Source organism: Ischnura elegans, chromosome 7, assembly GCF_921293095.1.
Source record: "Ischnura elegans chromosome 7, ioIscEleg1.1, whole genome shotgun sequence".
Classification (NCBI taxonomy): Eukaryota; Metazoa; Arthropoda; class Insecta; order Odonata; family Coenagrionidae; genus Ischnura; species Ischnura elegans.
This window is the reverse complement of record NC_060252.1, coordinates 95,162,270-95,185,852: the sequence shown is the minus strand read 5'-3', so window position 1 is coordinate 95,185,852 and position 23,583 is coordinate 95,162,270. Positions and strand designations below refer to the sequence as shown.

General features: G+C 36.1%; 1 protein-coding gene across 8 annotated transcripts in view; it reads right to left on the bottom strand.

The window, feature by feature from the left end:
* The window catches only part of LOC124162859 (eye-specific diacylglycerol kinase), a 134,092-nt gene that overhangs the window by 30,660 nt on the left and 79,849 nt on the right, over positions 1-23,583 (bottom strand). For all 8 annotated transcript variants that reach the window (XM_046539536.1, XM_046539537.1, XM_046539538.1 and 5 more), the window contains exons 3-9: positions 12,787-12,949; positions 9,675-9,878; positions 8,675-8,804; positions 8,241-8,368; positions 7,350-7,531; positions 3,847-4,021; positions 2,188-2,398 (exon numbers count right to left, since the gene is read on the bottom strand). In XM_046539536.1, coding sequence (XP_046395492.1) covers positions 2,188-2,398; positions 3,847-4,021; positions 7,350-7,531; positions 8,241-8,368; positions 8,675-8,804; positions 9,675-9,878; positions 12,787-12,949 — 1,193 coding nt within the window. The remainder of the gene's footprint in view (positions 1-2,187; positions 2,399-3,846; positions 4,022-7,349; positions 7,532-8,240; positions 8,369-8,674; positions 8,805-9,674; positions 9,879-12,786; positions 12,950-23,583) is intronic.

Below are 23,583 nucleotides of genomic sequence, written 5' to 3'. Positions count from 1 at the left end.
GCAAAAGCATAAGGGAAGAATAATGAGTCACGATGCAGTGCACTAATGACGAACTTGCATTTTGAGTCAAACCGAACAGAATTGCTTAAAACGATTTCTCAACATAACTTTAAGTCTATCCTTCCGTGAGTAAAAGGTGTGGAACCAGACGTCCGACTTGTCATATCACTCTGCCTTCTACTATCCTGGCTCTTCCTATTAAGTTTAGTGCTTACAAAGTGCTTTATAGTCCCAAAATAATGAAGCACCCTTCGGATGGGTTAGTTGATCTAGTGGTGAGCCTCACCGACACTCACCAGGGGGGCCAGGGTTCGAGGATTTGTCACGGCGGTGTATTTTTCATTTTGATCATGCGGCAACAAGTATTTCACTAATTTTAATTGCAGCAAACATAGGCATGAGAAATTTTTTTTATCACCATAACAGTGATTAGGTATTTAAGCAGTGTCATTTCAAACGCGGAGATATGAAGACTACACTTGCTACCATCCTCAAAAACATGCGGAAAGATTAACGGTGGGCAATGACAGTGGCTTATTTTTTTTTGAAGAAATTACATTTGTAGGTGATCCTCTTGTTATTATGCTGGAGGGCTGCGGAAGATTTTGGGAAGCGGCGAGCACAAGACACATTTGGCGAAATTGTTGATTTTAAATAATCAACCTTTATTCCATACTACATATATGTTTATTGATCTAATATTTCGGAATAGCTCTTTTAGCATGTAGGTACTTGAAGTAAACTTTGGAGTAATGTGAATTACAAGTGTTAGAGAGGTATGGCAATTTATATTTGTTTAGTCTTCTGATTTACTACATCTGCTGGCACATTGCTGCTCGCCGCAAGTCTTAATGGCATGTGCTTTTGCAAGAAAAAATTTTCATTCTTAATTCGGAAGTTGATCAGTATAAGTAATACAATAAATTAACATTTTAGAGCACACCAACCCTTGCTAGTGTAGTCGTCATATCTCCGCGTCCGTAATGACACCGCTTAAATACCTTATCGCCGTTATGATGATAAAAAAATTTTCTCTCGCCTATGTTTGCTGCAATTAAAATTAGTGAAATACTTGTCACCGCATGATCAAAATGAAGAATACAAAATACACCACCGTGACGAAGCCTTGAACCCTGGCCCCCCGGGTGAGAGTCGGTGATGCTCACCACAAGACCAACTAACCCAACTGTATATTGCTGCGTTATTTTAAGATTATATGGTGCTAGTTAAAAATACCGCTCGAAAATTAATTAATTACAGCCAAACTAACGCCCATTCAATGGAACCACTATCAGTTCAGAGATGTGTTCGCCATTCTGAATGCCATACAAAATATGGCATTGAAAAAGGAGGAGCAAGATACATGGTCTCCTCTTGTCAGATGCAATTTTTTAGACTTGCAAAACAAGCAAATGTTGACAAAAGCCTACACCAAATGCTCTAAAATTTTCAAGACGATAGCGTAAGATATCAATGAGCAATACATGACCTAAAAAAGACAAAATGCAAATGGAGGAATGCATCTCGAGTAAAGACAAGTGAAAATTCTGCCTCTTCAGGCAAAAACTTAATCAAGAGAGGAAAATATAATCAAATGGATTATTCATGCAATTGACGTAAGAGTACAGTATTGACATAAAACAAAGAGTAAATGGCTGATTCTTCGATTCAATTACAATTTCTGCAGATAAGAACAATTTAAATATTCCAGGGTCAAATCATCGTGTTCACTGAAAATTCAAATTGTAATACACCAGATTGGGATTCAATTTGGAAGCCTTCAAATGGATTTAGAATAAAAGTTCCTTGCTTTACAATATTAATCCTTTCTGGAGAACCGATCTGAAAGCCAATTCCATCACATGTTAAATTGGCACTATTTCTGGACTAGGAATCGATTTACAGAGCCTCATCACCTCTAAATGTTCGTATTTTGCAAAATGCATCCCTTAAACAAATAATGCACAGGATAACATAACTGATTATGTTGTGCGAGTAAAGGTTACGGGTGAAATTTGAAATTTAAATGAAGGCATGCAAAATCAGCTACAATAATCAGTAGGATCCATTTTAAGTTGAACCCATCATAAAGCACAGGGGTCTACCCTATCAGCTCAAGGATATATCTTCATTCATTTTTCTCTACTGAAAAAAAAAAGATTCAAACAGATGACATAATTCACTTACCTCGTGCTTCGTGGAACTCCAATGCTATGTGAGCATCTACACCCAAGGAAAAGTAATTGTTAACAACATTCAAAGGAAGATTTTCTTTGCCCTCTTCATTAGGCTCGGCAGCAGGATTTTTCTCTACTTTCAACTCCCAACGATCTAATAAAACTATTTCACCATCAGCAATATTGCATAAAATTTTAGAAATTGGTTCATCAGTGTAGCCCTGAAAATGAATGAAATAAAATATTGGTCACAACTTAAATAGAAATTTAAAAAATAAAGCAAGATATAATAAATATTGTGGAGTGTTACAGTGGCAATGACTTATCATATTGCTTAAAAAGCTGAATAAGAAACTAATATCAAATCTCAAATTAGAAGTATTTCTTCCTGCAAAACAACATGAAAGCCAAGAAAATATAAAAATGCATGCCAGCTTTTACTAGGTTGTGAAATAATTATTGATTTAGCCCTTGCTGGGAACATAATTTTTTCCTAATTTTTCAACACTAATGTCTTTATCAAATACAGTAAAACCTCTATGTAGTGAGTTTTACATCATAAACCTCCATACTCCATACCACCCCTACGCTCCCGTCAGATTTACATGGAAACCTATTTGTAGTGAACCTCGTTATCTCATAAAACCGCCACTTATCATACCAATGAAACACCCTCGAGACGGCCAAACTACCTCCGCAATTTGTACTGAGACTACTAGAGACCATTAATGCAGCCTCGCTTACATACATGAAATGACATTTTCAGCGATAAATGTTTCACCGTTATTTTTTTTCCTTATACACCTTAAATATGCTGTAATTTTCACGTTAATCATTAGTTATGGCCATTTTGATCCATATGAGAGCATACCTAACAGTATTGGTGGTGGTTCTCGGGTATTGCTGTGTAGGTAACATATTTTCACTCAACATTTCACTCCTCCTACTGGGAGCGTTATCAAGAAAATGATTCTCTTAAAATATGTTACCTACACAGCAATACTCAAGAACCACCACCGATATTGATAAAAGAAGCAGTGAAAATCTTCAGACGAAAAATACCTAACAGTAATTAAGAAAAAAGATATCCAACTATCCTAATAATTTTTAAGTGACTGTTGAATTAAGAGAGATCACATCGTTTTCTCTCGAATCATGGTAAAAATCATGCAATAGCACTCGCTTTCTGTAATTATTTAATAATAAATACATGTTCACAAATGCATGTATGTTTGTTTAAACCCATAAATAAAATGGTTTAAAAGACAGTACCTCACATTTCCAAAGGATGTGAAAAAATGGTGCCTATCACTGAAACCTCTCTATAGTGAACCTCCATACATCAAATTGCCCAAATTTTGGTCCCCTCCATTATGACGTAAAGAGATTTTACTGTATGTATTAGTCATATCGAAAAAATAAAAGAACTCAAAATATAAAATGATTTATAGAGAACAATTAACAGTTTACAAAGATAACAAACACAAAAGTCAATTAGGCACTGCAGAGGCTCAAGCTTACCCACTAAATAGATTCCTAAACTTGCTTAACACATTGCTGGATGATTTAGAAGATTTCTATAATGTCTAATTGAATAGTTGGATATAATGTAGGAGAAATGTTATTAGTTTCTAAGGTTTACAGAGTGTGTCAAATCACTGATACTTACACCACCCCACCCCAAAGCTCTGGCGAGGTCATTTCCTGTCCCCAGGGGCAATACTCCAACGGCCGGCGACGGAGTAAAGCCAATCTGGTCGAGGATGGACAACACCCACCCAACTGTCCCATCACCACCACAAGCTAACACTCTTAGGTTGGGAGCTTTACGAAACATCTCCAGCCTAAAGAGAAGAGGTAAACAGACGTTAAAATTTACAACATCAATTATAAAATATATTTCTTTCACAAAATATTCCCAAAAGAGAATCAAAATCCAAGAGTCAAAAGGCCATAAGTCATTGCTCATTCATTTCTGCCTTTGAATTCCATGTCAGATGTTTAACAATACCATTATTTTATGTAAAATGCATTACAGCAAGAAGTATTAAATACATGAGGCTGTTACCATGAATATACAAGGGTTGTACCAAAAGTATGGTTACCACATTTTTTACAAACAGAAAAATTTGTTAATTGCTATTAATTTTTACATCGTTGAAAAGCTTACACTTTTGCCTATTTTTCAACGTAGTCTCCATTTTTTTCGACTCACTTTTGAAGACCGTGCTCCAGCTTTAGTGTCCCTAAAATAAGAAGTCTCCCACCAACCCGTTGAGGAAGCGTGTGACCTCTGCTCGAGCTTCATTGTCACTCTTGAAGCATTTGCCACTTAAGTGTTTTGTTGCGGGGGTGTAATGGAACACCCACGTTTTATCTTTTGTGACGATAGACTGCAGAAACTTCTCCTTGTTGCCTCCCCCTCAGATTGTTGAAGAAATTTGAGAACGCGGTCAAGGCGTTGCTCCTTGTGTCCGTCACTCAGCATCCGGGGGACCCAGCGAGCACACATCTTGCGATAACCCAACGTTTCTGTTAAATTTCTTTCTATTGTGCCCTCTGAAGCTTCAGGAATGCATTCAACAAATTCACGGACAGTGACCCTCCGATCTTTGAGCAGCTCACCATTGATCTTCCGGACAACCATCTGAAACCCGTGGTCTTCCACTCCATTCTTCATGGTGAACTTCCATGTGGCCCTCAGCAAAAGCCCTGCACCATTTGCGGATGTGCTGATCAGGCATGCACTCTTCACCATAAACTTCAGTCAGTTGCCTATGAATCTCCACGGGCGGTATCTTCCTTGCATGGAGAAATCGGATTACTGCTTGATCCTCACACTTAGTGGGAACGGGGTCATCACTTTCATTGTTGACGGTTGCTAAGCCAATAATGAGCGACACAGTGAATTGCAGACTGGCGGACTCGTGAGCAGGGGAACCACTGTGCTAGGCACAGTTGTGGTACTTAGCCTGGCACCTTCCCTCAACATTGTAGCTCATTGGGAACCTTACTTCTGGTACAACCCTCATACACAGTAGACTCTCGTTATTACAAAGTTTGTGGGACCAAAAAACCGGAGGTTTGTTATAACAAAGTTCATAGGAACGTTTATTTTAGGAATCGTCGAAAAACACATGGTTTGTCAAAATTTCTTGTCTCTTCAATGCCCCGTACGTTTAGTCGCACTGCGAAATAGTTTCAGAGTCAAGTGTATAACATATGCGATTAAATTACATGCAAGTAAATAAAAACAAGCATATTCGTATCATTTCCTCAAAAGAAGAATGCGGCCTAACATAACAGAGGGTTGATATCTTATGGAATGCAGTAAGTGCTCAGTATACAAACATGCATTCCTTGAGACCACGCTCGTAAGTTGATATGCCTATGCAAAGCATTGAGGAGCACGGTTATCCTGCAGAATGCAACGCTGCATCACAATTGCTGGGCGTGTAACGCAACTGGAGCCGAAAAAAATCGCCATCCACGGGAAGGAAGAACGGGCGAAACGCTGAACAGTTCCTGACTTCATACCGAATTCAATGATACTTGATTAACTGTTTAGATTATGCCCAAAGTGTGAGATCCTACGCCACACCACGTCGCATTGGTCAACTCAAAAGCCACCAAAGGGTCTAGGATGGTGGAAAGTGCCCCCAGATATTTTGAAATATAAAAAATATACACTTAAAGTGCATCCAAAATTGTGTTTCTCCAAAGTCTCAGGCCTCAGCAATGGATAATGACCCCAAAAAAATTGAAATGCGATTTTTAGTTTTTTAACCATATCTCCAGTTTTTATTTTTGTAAAATCACTTTCTTGATTTAAAAATTTTAATACAATTATGTTCTACCATCCTGATTTGTTTTCAAAATTTTTTGGCCAAAAACTAAACTTTTACATAAGTTTGAAATTTTCAAAATAAAATAAAAAATTTAGGAAACAATAGACACGCCGAAAAAAATATATGTTGTTACCCCTACTCTAAAGTATATTCCTCTTTTTTGCATATTTTTGAAATTTATTCCCTTTGAAACTTCGGGCACTCTTGAATTTTTTAAAGTCTCTTTGAAAGTCCATAAATCGAATGTGCGTAGGGAGAGTATTTAACTTTGTAACTGTATTTAAATTTGTAAATTGTATTTTAAACTGTATTAAATTTACGAGCGGTAATGAATGGGTCACCATGATTCCACAGGAATGGAGCTTATTATATGATGTTGCATGGATACCGAAGAATCTCCTACTGAAGAAAGAACTATAATTGATGCTTTCGGGCAGAGTGCACAAGGAGAACTTAAACAAAGCATAATGATCATGATGTTGCGTAGTGTATAAAAAATGCAGTTAGTGAGTAATAAAACACCGTTAATTAGTGTAAAAATGCTGTTGCTAATCAGTGGAACTTTGTAATAAGTTAACTTTGTACCCCCAAGACCAGAGCTGAAAATCTTTATTTTGTAAAAACAAAAATTTCGTTTCTTTTACTGTAGATTGGATAAGCCTTTTCATTGGGATAGACATATTAGCAAAGAACTTGATTAAATTAATGAGAAAATTAAAGTGTGTTTCGGTCAATTTTGAATTAAGAGTGATTTTATTCAAAGTGCTACAGTCATTTTTTCTATTCCACCTTTCCTGACTGAAAAATAACATAGATATCATATGCAATGGAGACATAAACTTTGGAAAAGAAATCTAAGCAGTTAAGAAACAACAACTCAATTCGCAGTCTGTGCAGCAATTTGCCGTTAGTTTTTCTTATGAATAATAAACAGCCCCAAGTATGAGCAAATATTTTTAATAATTACTTTCATGGGCCAACACTCAGAAACCTCTATGATCTTAACTCCTTACTGAGGATTTCTTGATTGAAGCTTTCGCGGCTCATGATAAGTAAAAATAAATCACAAACGGGTGTATGCCGCATGTCGTAATGTAGATTGCCCCGACGTTTCGCGACCGACTGCTGGTCACTTTTTCAAGGGAATAAATGAAATTATTCCCTTAAAAAAGTGACCAGCAGTTGGTCACGAAACGTCGGGGCAATCTACATTACGACATGCAGCATACACCCGTATGTGAGTTATTTTTAATCCTTACTGAGGAGAACAACTTCACGCTATTTATACCTAAACCTGATAAGTTATTAAGAAGACAAAACTTACCCCATTTTTGGTCCCCCTTGGGTGAGGTCGAACACTTGCCGTGGGTTGAGAAGCCACTGGAACTTTTGGAGGAGCTTCACGCCTTGGTTTCCACCCGATTTAGGATTAATAAATACAATCACAGGTTTAACAGTTGCCGTGGGTATTGGCTTTATCACAAAAGTTCTTTGGTCCTTTTCATTCTGGTTTTGCACACAACAATGAAACAAACAATATTAAACTAATTAGACAGGTATAAAAGCAGGTGAGTAAAAACTTTGGTGTAGGTAAAGCATTTCAAATTTTCAGGCACCTCATTAGAGAAATATGAATATGAATGAATTTATTACTCCAACCTTGAATGTACACTTTTTTTTAACAACACAAAATTAATGGAGCTTTAGGTAGCTTCAATGGTTAAAATAAAAAACCATCATGGAAGCTACCATCTTAAAAATTAAATTCAAGGCAGGCCAGAAAACAAAAGAAAGTTATATAATTTTTTGAAACATTATCATTATGAAAATATATACAATAGAAAGGACATCAAGGAGGGAATTGAACTAGCAAAGGAGTCACTCATTAACTGGAAGAAGCTTATGAGAGGATCACTATGTAAGAATCTTACCTGGAGTGCATAAACATGGACACTTGGGATGGAGGACAAGAGAAGACTGGAGGCTGTGACATGCGGATATGGAGAGGAATGGAGAAGGTGAAGTAGATGGAGAGGAGGTGAAGTGGACGGATATGGGGTCAAGTACAAATTAATATTTCTAATAAACACCCAGAGCCATGAAGTTATTTGATCATTAAGAGAACAATTTCATTTTTTGCTTGTTTTATCTCTAAATTGGCCTTCACTTGACATAAGGCTAGACCTGAGTGAATACTAATACATTCAAAGCATACCTTCTCTTTACTCTTCTTTTTACTGGAAGATTTCTTTTTTGGAGATTTCCGCAGGCTGGATTTGAAACTACCTCTTCTAGGTAATTTCACTATCCATGATGGAGGCACTATAATTCCATTATGAAGTCCTAAAAAATATACAATTACAGTGAATTATACAGATGATGTGGACGGTGCTGAAGCACTATATTTACCATAAAAACCCACTAGGGAGCCTGTAGGAAATACCATTTGTATTGATTGCTCATATCCAACAGATTTCCACCATTACTTCCAAGAGTAATTGGTCGATATGTGAGTCCCCAACTTTATCAAATTAAATGGAAACTTGAGCAATAAATATGTAAACAGAATCAATAAAATATTCAAATGGCCCACACATTCACTACTCAAGAAATCAACCACCACTACAGATAACCTTCACTCATACTTACCAAGATTGCATTCTTCCCCTATTTTTTGCGTGTTGAAGCATGAATCTTTGTTGTGGTAAGCATTTTTACACCATGAACAACTGATGGCTACTATTTCCTTGCTACTGAAGGAAAGCTTGGACTGAAATGACTGCAATGAAGAGAAAAAAATGTTTTCAGTAATAAATGCTAGTTGATTCCATGAAGTCCATAATTTCAAATGGAAAATAACTTGAGGAATTCAAACTGGCAAGAATCTCCTGATGTAGCCCTTTCATCCTCCTGGGGACCTCAACATTTTCTCAGACTTTGGGGTACTATTTTATCTCAGCCCTGCACAAGTATAAGCCCTTTACTATAGTTGGGGTTTTTCATACACTGAATTCACTAAATACAAGGCATTATGTATTGGGGTGGCACTTATAGCACAAATATTAAGCCTCTCGTGACAGCTCTGCAAAAAGCAATAAGAGTAATTTTTCTTGTCTCAGGCTCCTTTCCTGCTTTTCCCTGTTTCAGAATCTCAATATTCTACCCTTAACGTATTTATTAATTTTTACTTGTAAAGTTTTGAGAACTTTTATAACCAGAGCGGTGAATTAATTAAGCCCAAGTAAGTAAGTAAAGTAAACCTTAAAGCCTTTTTTGTTAAGTTATAAACTTTTTTTTTACAAGTATCAAGAATGTTAAAATTTGATATTTTTTCCACATTTTATCCTTCTTTGAGCACGTTATAATGAATACTTATTGTCCATTTTCTAGGAATAATTTTGAATCAAAAGAAGAAACACTTGCTGGCCCAATGTAATACATAAAGGGATTTTTCTTGAATTTCTACCACTAGCAGCTCGGAAGACACCAATTATAAGAGAATTCACCATAGAAATGACTTATATTCACAAAAAAGAACTGTAAAAATACACTTCTTAAACTAATCACGATTGCATGGTAATTATGTCACATTCACAGACAGGTAAAGAGCAAAATTAGAAGACCTGAAAAAATGAAAGGAGAGACTCACCTTCCCACACTGCTTGCATTTTCCCTTTTGCGAGCGTCGATGAACCCAATGGTGGTGAATGGCTGTTTGTTCCCTGTATTGTCTTACTCCTACATCCCTAAATGAAGGCTTACATGTGAATTTTACACGGTCCATGAGTGCTCCAATACATGAGGCATGCGCTATTATTTTACAGGCAGCACACTTCATGCGGGGCCCATGTTTCTGCAAATTGAAAGAGAAAATTAATGAACGAAATGTATTTCTTACATAAAATTACCGATTAGAAAGTGGGATTCATATCACTAAGTAGGAAATTAAAGCCATCAAAGCCAGAAGCAACCCAATTCACAAATTTAAAGTAAAGGCCATTGGGTAAAAGAAATGAAAACACAAGTAAAAAGTAGCTGATGATTGGCAAGGTGTACTAAAGAAGAAATGAAGGGTTCCTTAGGTTAAACAGGTTTTATTTAAAAAAAGTAACATTTAGAAGAAACATAGAGTTAAAGCTGAGAGAGAATATTGAATTATCTTCATTCATAAATAGAAGTCTCCCCTTCATCAAAGTTCTAACTTCTAAGTTCTAATCACTCTAACAAGTAACGCCTTGTAAAGTACTTGGGACCAAGGTACATATTAATTACACTTGCCATTCTTCAAGTAAGCCACAGAGATGATAAGGCCACTTGGTTAGTCATCATGGAAAACCAGAAATAACCCTTATTTTTATATTTAAATCAACTATGCTCACTTGTATTTTGAAAATAACATGGTGAGTCCATAGTATCGAATATAATTTTCTCCCACTGTGATGCAAGACATGGGTATTATAAACTGAATACAACATGACTGATTATAGCAGTACAACCGTCACTCCCGCACTGAATGGTTGCAGGGTCTGATCAGGGAAATTATAGGCTAATAATTAAACGACCAATCAATCAAATGATGGGTAATTGAGGCTCTACTATATCATATGCACTAAAGAATGATTTTGAAGTTCAAGGATTTGGTTTTAGACCTTGAAAAATAAAATTGAACTAAATTTTGACTATTGTTTAACTTTAATTCCTTAATTTCAATTCCTCTACAATTTCACCTAACGACCCAAAATTTAGACCAGAAGTAATTTACTGCTATATTATGTTGAAGCGCTCAGGATAACTTTTAATTCTAGGAAAGTATGAGAGTAACAGATGAAGTGAAATAATATTTTTTAGAATGAACAATTATAATTACTGAAAATGTGAAAAATCTCCAGACAGCCTCTGGATTAGAGATTAGAATGCACCTGATGTTTTGACAACTCACACGGACATCATTCTTAGGTCAAGGTGACAGGGCCATCAGACCTGAGGACAATGGCTGATTTGGCCTCGTCGAAAACATTCTGGTCTCAACCCAGAAGGAAGTACCGAGACCTTTTTATGAAGTCAATTCGCAAGGAAAGCATCCAATTGTTTCATCTATTGGACATTGACCAGACATGCATTCAAGTTTTCCCTCATTCTAGAAGAAATTACACTCTTCCTTTACCCTTTATTTGAACTTTGCATAAAATTAACAATAAATGCATTAGTATTGACCTATTTACCATAAATCCCGTAAATTTAAAGAGGAAACTGTCTTTGCTACTTAACCGACTCTGGTAATTTGTTAAATGTATAACCATACATAATGTCTATTTCCATTTTATGTATACATGACTACAGTCATGTATAAATGTCACATGAAATCTCACTTTATTTATGAATATGTTATGTCTACTGCTTTTACATAGGCATAAGAGGCTATGTTCTTATATATGATGTATACACTAGCATTTAAATATCAATTTTGTATTTGTCAATTGCGTGCTTTTGCAGAAAAATAAATTTGACACTGCAAACAATTTTAACCATTGGTCTAAGAATTTTTCTTTTGTCCAAAAACTAAATTGCAAGGATGACATAAGAATTAAAAATTTAAATAAACTAACTTAGTTTCAACACATTTGTACAGGGATTTTTAAACAATTTTAAGTGAAAATTATAAAAATTAACACAGTCAGAGAAGCCCTGGCATTCTTCATGAGTAGCAGACAGAAAGAGGCCAACACTACAATAGAGTGGTTTCCTTCATCAAAGAAAATGAAAGGCTTTGATTGCGATTCGTTACCCACCATTAGTGTATTCATAATATACAAAATTATTTGGTTTTATAAATCCCAGTTTAGATGAATGGCAATGGTCAATTTTAACTGCATTTGAAAAAGGCCAGATTGGCGCCCATGCAAAGCCACTCCACGTAACGTCACAGGGACCTAGTTTCTATACGAGTAGATAGGAGTTTTTCATCATCTGAGATTACCAATGCATGCATGAGGCACAGAGCTTAGGGAAACATGTCTTTATAATCACCTATTAAAACTTCCTAAGGTCGAAAAGTTTCCTTTGTTTGATAAGGCATTAATAATCCTTATTTAAGCCAAGGGCTACCTTCTAGCAGGGTACTCTGCTACCTGCTAGCAGCCAGCATCGCAGCGGCGCACAATATCCTCGTCCCAAGGTCACCTCACATGGCGACAGCGGGAACCAGAATGACGTCACACAGGGTTTTCCCAACAATCATACTTAGCCGTCGCGTTTTCGCGCACTTGAAAATTTTCACTTTTCGTTTAATCGGGAAAAATAGATATCGTCATTTAAAAATCTAAAAGCATGAAATTCGTACTCTAGGAGTAATAACCTTTCAATTTAGGCAATAAAAAAATAACAGGAAACCATCCTATTGCCAATTTAGAATCAATTTCTTAGTGTGGCTCGGATGGGAAGATTATGTAATCCAAAATATTAGACCCACTCAAAATATGAAACATACATGGGTGTACCCAGTGGGAGGCGAGGGGGAGCAACTGCCCCCCCCCTAGAAGCAAAAATAAATTTAGTTCAAAAAAAGTTATAAACAAATTTTCCTTTTGAAGAAAAATGATATTAGTATAAGACATGGAACTAAAATAAAAATCATTATTTTTTCAAGAATATAATTATAAAACCTAATAAATTGCAGTCATAATTTCCGCAAAATTTCTCCACAATCCCAGGATTTCAGGACCAAGGCAAATTCATAATTTTTGGACATGACATTGACTTACGGAGCAATCGTTCTCTCCTACGTAGCAGAGGTCCCCTGAGGCTGAGGTGGGCGACCAGAGGTGGTCTCCATTGATGGCAGTCTCGCCCCAGTCAGGAGTGTTTCGCAGTGGCCTCTGCTGCGCTCCCTCCCCGCTCGACCCATCGCCACTGCCCACCGCCTTTCTGCAAGGGCCACCGAGGAAGAGGAGAGAACGTTTTAATACAATTTGCACACGTTTCATCACAAATTAGAAGCACAAAATCAAAGAAAACTTTCTCAGGCAATGAAATACTACCACAAGCATCAGTTAGACTAAATTTCTCGGTGCAAAGAAGACAGTATCCAGTTAACACTTTCAAATTGCTTAGAAAATAGCTCTGATATGTCTTACATAGGTGCCAGTGACTCTAAAGGCCGCTTTACACGGCGAATGATTTCATTCGCATAATCATTCACCATGTATAACGGAACAATTTGCGAATGAACCTTCATGCACATGATCATTCATCATGATCATTCACCGCGTATAGCGGCCTTTACAATTGCAAAATTAGTAAAACGGGGATAGAAGAATTTGATTTGCACGAAAGCCATAACTTCAATCCAATTTTACTTACATTGATCCATTAAAACTTAATTTTCCTAGTTGTATTTGATTTCAGCATTCTCCGTTAGATATAAAGACAATAGCCCTACGGATGTTAGCAATAATGCATGACAAATAATGGGTACTGGATAGAAAACTAACAGCAAAAATTGTACAAGGAGGTATACCCATAACAGGGTATGTATTGTAGGTATTTTAGTCTTTTAGACAATTAGTGTGACCATATCCATATAAAAAAAGAAAATGTGTGAGTGCATTTAAGAACTGAACATCAGATCAAAGAGATGCTTTTCCGAAGGACAGCACTGTTCACAGCAACAAAACAGATACATAATGAGTTAATCTAGTTAGAACTTTGCTAAACACATTTATTTTGATGGTAGCTTTGGATTTAACGGCAAATTTGTTAAATTCAAGGATATTCAAGATCAGAAGCTAAGATTCAAATCACATGCCATCATCTCCTATCAATAATTTATCCAGATCAAACGGGCATTATCTTGATAAGAAGAGAGTAAGAAGTTTTAAATAAGAGAACACAATCATACTTTGATGAGGATTACTATAAGGAGGGATACTGATTTTGGAAATAATTACAACAGAATCTTATTTCAGGATACGCGGCTTTTTTCTGATTTTGATACTTAATGTAAGAAAATTAAAAAAAGCAGAAGTGACAGCCATGTTATTATACATAGGTATATAAAAATAAGACCCAAATAATCATCTCCATACGAGATACTTCAACTACCTTAATTTCACCTACTTATTCAAGATCACCCAAAGAAATCACGGGTAGATAAAAATAAATATTACCAGAAACACTCATCAGGGGCTTTATTTCCGTGAATTTTACAAAAATAAATTTATTCCCAAATTCTAAATAATATAGAAACATCATTAATATAAAAATAGCAAGAATTATTAAAATACATACATTATTTTTAAATAAAACTTAAGTCCCATGCATGAGTTTCCAGTCAAGCATCAAGAAGTACTTACAATAGTCACCAATTAACTGATCACCTAGGCTCACCGTAATCCACATTAAGAGGCTAAAAACTGAACGATAAATATAGAATAGTAATTAAGTTATACTCACCGTAAAGTTGAAAATAGCAGTCAAGAAATTGACCAGTCTTAGTACTTTTGAAGGGGAATCTTTAATTGATCATTAAAGGACAACTAGAGTACTTTATTGTGGCCACACACATCACATACTTACTCTAACACAAAATTGTTCAACCAAAAAAATTTTTAACTGAATTAGTTATGGGATTAAAGCTTTATCAAGAGTTCTTTATTTTTTATTCACACAGATTCTCAATAACTAATATTGGATTTCAAGAACCAATGAAGGCCTGTGCAATATCAGTGAAAAAAAGTGGACTTGAGCTGATACCGATTATTAGTGTCTCTCCTCATCCTACGACGCTCAGTGGTACTTCCAATATTTTTATCCAATCGTACTGGTATGGTCTAAAGAATATGGCATTGCAATTTACCCTGGCTGCTACAACAACTAACAAACAAACTGATGGCTCTCAGCTCACACAAAAGTATAACCTAACCCTGATAATGACATAACCTTTGCTGACTTCTAAGTTGGCAAAATTAAAGTGCGGAGCAACAAATAGTGCTGTTTTTTGCACCAATGTTACCTACAAGGTCTCTGAAAGATTGATATTCAGGAGTTACTGCATCCCTTGCTAATGACATACCTACAGTAATCCTATCACCTTACAAAGGTGCTAATCCATTAAAATTGATAGTAATATCACCAGTGGCAGAGCTTATGGGCAATCTGAGAGACGAAGAATACCCAAAATGATTTCAGTCGAACATTAAAAACATATTTGCTTTCTCATTTAATTCACGTTTCTGAGAAAGCAGGGAAAATGAACGTTCTTCTAAATTTCCATTCAGTGAGTTGCATTGAAGTGTATTAGAGGCTTGGCAGTCAAGCTGCTCATAGACTCCCAAATGAGCACATGATGAATACCCCATGGAACATCTGCTGTTGTGCACTTACACTTGGATGAACGTTATTATCGAGCACCAATAGATGCTTGAATGCTTTTGACCGTCAATTAATGACCCATAGAGAGACAGGAAAGAAATAGAGGCTGATTCAATACTATGTGATAAAAAGCATTGCTGGTGGTGAATTGATGATTACAGAGTATCATTGATAGAGATACGCAGGGGTGATTGATTTAAATCACTGTGATTTAAATCACTTGATTTTTATTTTAAAAAATCAGGTGATTTAAATCATAATGTGACCTATATGTTTGATTTTTAAAGAGTCAAGAAAAGGAAGCTGTTAATGCATAATTTTGATTTTTATTTCTTAATTAATACAATGAATCGACAGTTATCAGCACAATGGTGGCTCTTAAATAGAAATGATACTGTAGGAATGCATGTAACATGAAAATTTAAAAAAATGGCTTTGGTTAGAATACTAGTGTATCCGTTGAAAAAAAAATTGTTTTCTGATTTAACTTCTAAGCGTAGGCACCATACAAAGTTGCAATTACAGAATTTTTCTAAACTTCATATGCTTTGGCAATTTTATATAATGCTGGTGTAATTTTTAATTTGATACCATTGGCATTTCCATAGTTCTCTCCCCTGATTGACTAAATGTTGTATTGTGTTTAGAGTATGTTGCCTCTTGTTGTTTCTGCAAACGATCATTCTCCAATATGCTGCCCAAATAGTTAGTTTTGCAAATAACTGAATTTTCGATGAATGGAGAATCATAAAAATCTCATTTAAATCAATAAAATCAGATTTAAATAAAAAAAATCAACAAAAATGATTTTTTTGAAAAAAATCATGATTTTTATCAACTCTGGAGATACGTGAAAATCGCACTTTCATTTTTATTTTACCGCACTTTCAATAACAGTTTATCGCATTTTGTTGCGTCTATTTTTTTATTTCCATAATGAGGTAAATGATGATAAAATGTAGTGAAACACAGTTATAAGACAAAATACAGAATATTTTAAATAATTATGTTGTAGAACAATATTGCTTCAGTAACAGACAGAAAAGCCGATGTGGACCATGATGAAAGTATAGGTCCGAAGGAAGGATAGAGAGGATCTTAGAATCAAGAACTAAACATCCCATTGGATGGACCGACTGCTATACTTGATGTGCCCTTCGCAAAGCACCCAAATAATAATCAGATATTCTATGAATAATCTTTATCATGTCCAGGATTCGAATTCAAGCCTATAGAGCGAGAGCCCAACCCTATAACAATCACAGTGACACATTTCTCCCTCAAGCTTCTGCCACTACGTGAGACGATTTGTTTTTCGCCAGGTTTATGCATTGTTTATAATAACTCAATCATTTTCACAATGGCTCAAGAGAGAGAAATCCCATTCTTTTATCCATCACTATGCAAGTTCTTTCTCTTTTGCTGGAAAGAACATTCGGCCAATCAGACCGCACGGCTGCCAACAGTAATTGTATTGCTACGCTTGGCTTTAAATTGAATGATGTTTATGAAAACAAAAGTTACGAAAAATATGATGGAAAAAGGGATGATGGGTATAGGCAATCATCAATTGGAAGATGGAGAAGTGATAACCTACCCTTGGTTAGGCTTAGAGTTAGCTAAGCTTTAAGTTTTATACACTGCAAGCATAGTGCTAATCAGGTTAATACCTTAACAACAACAGAATAATTCACCATGAAAAATTCATTTGGCTATTAGCCAGGATTTGAGCACGGATCTCCCCATTGCAGGTCAAGTGTGCTACTATGCACTCCCCTTCTTTTCATAAAGAATTTTAATCTTGGTATAAATACTTTGAACCCGTGCATGCATCTGCATACAAGGTTACTTTGGGTTAATATTATTTTCCTCCCCTAGATGATTGTCTAATACCACTGAAAAACAGGTCTCAGAGATATTTTTCCTTCTCACTTTAATCGGCATTTGGATGAGCTTACTCGTACATATGGATGAAGTCAAGATATACCAAGTCGATTTTTTGTGGATGTGACTTTGTAGTGACATTTGATTAAAATGCATTTACCAGATTCAACAATTGTGTGAACCACTTTTACTAGCAATACAAAACTATTTTGTGATATGTAGTTCAAAAATTGTACTACGTCGTATAAGGTGAACCAACAAAACTACCAAGACAGCAAATTAAGTACAATGAATTAAAGTAAGATTTTATGATTATTAAATAAGAAAAAATGACACATCTCTGATAATGGAGTTTCCTTGTATCAGTAAGATTCAGAATGAATAGTAGCCGATATCCCACAGGCCATATCAATGCATTCAATAATATGACACAATTCTTTAACAGCCCAGCTACGTGTACGTTGCCTTCTCTAGGCATTCGTCTAACTTTGACCACATGAGAAGAATTTTATTTCAATGCTAACTTTTAAAATGTTTTCTCACACGCCGAATGCATGGGGCTCCCACATTTTCCTCAAACAAAATATTTCTGACTTCATATTTTGTGCATTCTAAAATTTCCCGGCTTTATTTACAATTTTTTCCACGACTTTGGATAGTGTTCGGACCTCACTGTGAAATTAATAAATTGAGAGCCATAACGAGATTGCCAAAATTTGCATTAACAGAAATCAAGGAGCCCCACCCATGCATGAGCACAGAGCCATCCAGTTATAAGGTTAGTTGTACTTCTGCTAAGTCCTCACAGTAAGGCAAAGTTAGCCCTCATTGAAGGCCCAAGCAGTTTCTCTTCTCATGGCCATTTATTGAAATACACTTTAAATAAGGATATCCCAAGGAAGCTTAACAGAAGAACTCTCTTGTTACCAACATTCCTGCTGACCATTGAACTCCAGCATATTCTACCCTCCTTGCACTCTTCTACTTGAAATGATTATGCACTGAAGGTAATTTTTTTCTATTCATTATCTTGGAAAGTACCCTGCTTAACAATGAAAGAATAACTTTGTGTATGGCAAACGTTTCATTTAGTTGGAATTTTCTCAGTTTGCATTGGATGTTCATAACGTCCACTGTACATAAAGACTAAATGTCACAGAATGAGCTTAAAGAGGATGTATATGAAACCCTCAACGCTTCTGTTGAATTTGACCAAGACGGAAGAAGAAGGAAACTACTTATATGATAGGTCAAAAATTGTGCTAAGGATTGTAAGGTGAGACAAAAGTAATCACACAAACAAAAAATAAGTTTAAAAAATTCAAGCGAAGTCTTAGAATTATCAAATAAAAACTAAGACGTATCTCTTACATTGGAATTCAATCGTACCAGAAAAACAAAGAAGACGAATCGAATTGCTATTGCATTAAACCAATGATGACATATTTAATGATTTATTTAATTCATAATGGTGAGTATGTAATGAAGATAAACATGCATTATTTTCATGTGACATCATACTACGTGGCGTCAACAGATGGAAGATACTGAAAACAAAGCACATGCCAGAATAGGGCATTAGGAATAGCCGCTGTGCAATACTAAAAAAACTACGCTTTATCTAATCTCATGTACAAAAAAATCAAACTCAGGAGAGTGGCCTTTCGAATTCCTTAACCGGGAAATTCATACAGTAGATATTCACTCCTAGGTCTTGCAAGTTGACATTAGACAGCTTTAATTTTATACAATGACCCGAATGATTCAAATACACGATCAATAGATAACCGGGGCATGAACAGAGATAAAAGGAGATGAATAATATCTTTCATTCCTGTGATATGACGACCACAGTGTGCCAATACTGAGGCGTTAAGAGATATCAATAGCTACGAGAGAATTGAAATTACGTAATAACTTTTTCGCGGGCTCTTCGCTGCATTTTATTATTGCAAATAATCATGAGAAGAAAACAGCGAGGTGTACGAGAAATGATCAAAACATCGAAATGCCTGTTTAATTTGTATAGCAATTAAAAACATAACTCATAAATAAAATACTTACAGCCAAATTAGTATCAATATGTTAACATGAAACTCTTACGATACCTAAAACGAACCAATCATAAGTATTCTATTGATCCCATTTAAATGATTTAAAACGCAGATCATAAACAAGCGAGAACAACAAGAGGAAGTCAACACAGCAAATTACCTGTTGAAGCAAATCGAGTGAATCACGTGTGTTAAGTTCACCGGGCCACATTCTCCTATTGCTATGTAAACAACAGCGTCTCCAGAGAAATAATAAAAACTTTTTTCAGCTCACTTGCTCTATCAGTAAATAAAAGGGCTCCAAAGAAACCGTTTTTCCACACATTTAAGACACTAGAAGCACTACAAGTATAACAATAACAACCACGACCCTAGGGGAAAAAATACCTGTGTAAACAGAAGCACAGCGGTATTCATCATAGGTAAGGCGGCAAGTTTGAACTCGCGCTGGAAAAGGACCAAGAGTGGGGTAGAGCATCGTTCTCCATCAAACGATTGCACAAATGCGCCATGAGATGATCTCGATACTTTCAAACAGAAAATATCGGTGAAATATTGATTACTTTCCTAATAAATCGTCACCAAATCAAATGACATATGAGCAGCACAGGGATAAGCGTATGCATTTCAAACGCGGTCCTCCACCTAGAATTTAGCCTCAGTGAGTTCTAAGATGCCTCAAAATAGCAAATTATCATTTTAATTACTCTATTGAACGGAAATTCTGGATTTTGGATAAAACAGATAGTTATTAATTCATGCAAATACGGTATTTATCCCATTTAGTATCGTAGATCCCGGAGGCCGAACAGGGATGTGATTATGCGGTGGAGACGAAAACTTCACAATGCTCAATTACATTAACTTAATTAAATGCACAATTACTCTCAATTAAATTTAGAATTGAGAGGCATTGCCTTAAATTTTATGGCGATAACTCGTAAAAATATTTTAACAGTGAGCAAAAGACTGCAATTAATTGAGTGATTTTAATCGAGGTACTGCTAATAGAAATAGCTGCCAAATTGTGCCAGTTGTAATGATTTTCCCAAGGAAAATAATATTTATATCAGCCTTGAGTTTTCTTTTGCCAAACGCATGTATTACTTTTACATTGGATTTAATAGCCGATAAAAATATTGACAATGGTTTTACACATTGAATTCAAAATTCAAAAAGAGATATTTCATAGGGAAGATTTGAAAAATTGTCCATAGTAAAAAAAAATTATCAACAGCAAAGCCTTATTTCATTGCGTTCGGGATGAATTATTCCACGGAGTGCGTAGAAATACGTGAAGATTTAGAGTATGGCGCGAGTGACAGTTATGAAAGTCAATAATGCAACCTCTTTAAAATCAGATTACCATTACAAACATGAAAAATATCAATAAGTAACGGTATTGTAGACATTCTACGTATACTTGGCACATGCTACGTCGTAGAATTCATCATAAAAATAATTTCAATAAAACAAAAAAATACCTACTCTTCCTACGACTACTTTACTGGCGGAATATTACTGTATAGTTTTATAGAGTAATTTTGGCATTATTAAAATACATTTCGGTGAACTCCGTTACCTTTAAACACAAATGATCCTGCAAATGACGAAAGAATATCCATATTTTATACGGTTCAACTTACATTGCAGCATTGTGTCCGATTTAAACACAAAATGTACTAACAATTAAAAAAATACAAAAAAATAAATTTTTCAAAGTAGCAGTTTGCGTTATATATATAGAGAAGAAAAATATTTTCTTCGTCATATTAAATTTAGCGAGATCCAATTCTTATCTGATCCTCCGAAACCCCAGAGAAATCGTTAACGTTCTTCGATACGCGTCGTCAGGATTTCTGATTCTTCTCGCAATATCTTTTCATTTTCCCGACTCAAAAAGCACCTTGGTTGAAACTCTCGCGCGTTTAAATTATCCGTTCTAAGTAATTGATTTCCCACTTCCCACAAACGTTTTTATTTTATGATTCTACTATATCGTTTTATGGAGTAATTACCTCATGCAAAAATAAATGTCGGCAAACTCCGCTACATTTAACCGCAAATGACTCTGCACATGACGATTGAATATCCATATTTATAACTGTTCGACTGAAAATACAGTATAATTAGGATAATAATGAGAAGCATTGTAGTTCTCCCGGTTGGTTTTATAAATATTGAATGTAGTGTTATAAAGTGTGATATAAATTGGAATAAAGTAGTATAATTTCATGCATCGAAAATTCCATACAAAGATTCTACCGAATGTCAAGATCATCTCATTTTGCCTATTCTGAAATCCCTACGCCGCTTTCTAAGACCTTGCGTTGGACTGTCCGGTTATACTGGTCACTTCTACCACCACGATTCTTGTTTGACGACGCTCACCCCCTTCCTGGCCGTCATATTGATTTTTCACCATAGAAACGAACCAATTTATCATGCCTACGGCAAGGAAAAACGAAATATATGGTTATCGACGAAAACAGACTGCCCGATATTATCGGCGTTTCTCGCATCAATAATGAGAGGAGACTTGCATGAATCACGGCTGAGAGAAAATTTTACAGCAAAGGTAAAAGAATTTTAGTTATGCACGGATCAATCACGCTGATTTGGCTCCATAAAACTCACGATTTAAACCGTTGCGGAAAAACAGGGTCTTTAAAGATTGTGGTAAATCAAAGCTGTCACGACATTACACTAGATTCCGGTTAGTTGGGTCACTCAAATATGAAGGGTAGCCTCTTTTTTTGGACGAATTTCCATGGAACCCTATGGAGGAATTATCTTGAGGTTGCTCTGGTGGGTATGGAGAAGTTAAATCTCAAATCGGGCATACATCAGTGGCATCTGACCTATACTTCCGTGAAGACGTGATACTTTTCGAAGCAATATAATCTGTTTTTATTGTACATACTTGCTCTCCACTGAGATACAGAATTATAACTCGCATTTAAGAAAGCTAAACAAAGGGCAAGTGGAAGGCCAGAATGGAAAAGGAAGACCTCAGCCAAAATATATGGAACAAGTAAAGAGAGATGTGAAAAAGAAGAATTACGTAGGGTTGAAAAGATTAGCTGATAGGAGAACTGAGTGGAGAGCTGCGTCAAACCAATCCTAGGATTGTTGACCAGTGATGATGATGATGATGAAACAAGAAAACGGCAGTAGTTTACAGTCTATATTTCCGCTACATAAGTTATAAATTTCGAATCTTCAGACGCGTCGAACGGTAACGATTAAGCTATATGATAACTATTAGAGATTATGAAAATAAATTTTATTTTAATTGCTTTGTGGAGCCGAAGCAACGTGCTCGATCTGCATAGACAGTTAAATCCTTTGAAATTTTCTCTCAATTTAAGTTCACAACTTAACACGGTAAATATTTCACAGTCAAACATACTCACTTTCGATAAATACGGGAGCAGAGGGAGATGGCGGGGAACAGGTCATATCCATTGAACACGGTCAAAATCACACCAATCATCCTTAAAATCCGAAGCGGATTGTACGGGAATAACCTGTATGTGGCCGTCTGTTGCACTTGTCAAAGTCCGCGAAAATCCAGCTCGATCGGCCGCGCGCGAGAACCGAACGCGATTCTGACTCGATAATTAGATCAATCAATCGAATCGGAAGTGCTGTGACGTTCGGCAAGTTCTCCTGGCGTTCTCACTCCTGCTGGAATGAATGCATGCGGAATAGCGAATGAAGAAGCGCGAGCAATATCACCTCATCGAGAACGCAAACGACAATGATTTGTTGGCTATGGAGCCCCTCTGAAGTTGTAGAAAGCACCTTCTAGATGTTACCACAGAAACCCAAGATTAGCCAACCCGCCACACTCGGAAATTTTACAACTGTAACCTTTAAGGCTCTTTGTTACTGTACAAACGATGCATTGTGTCATTTTTTCTCGAAATACTAACTGAATTGCATATTACGGAGCTCACATAAATTTTAAGAGGACAGTTGCGTAACTACATCCGCACATATAAATAAAAAAGGGAAATGATTCGCGCGAAGTTTCTCGGAATCCGTGAATACAGTCTCCTTTACTGACCGCAAGGTCGACTTGACGCAACTAGAAAATTCAACGAGAGGTGGCGCCAATGAGGTCATGGACAACCTGCGGTCAAATTACTATCATTGCCGTAGAGGAAGGCCAGAGTTTTGCGCAGCTGAGTCAACTGTAGTTCTGAGGCAACCGCGAAATTAAAATGTTACGGAATCCGTTTGATT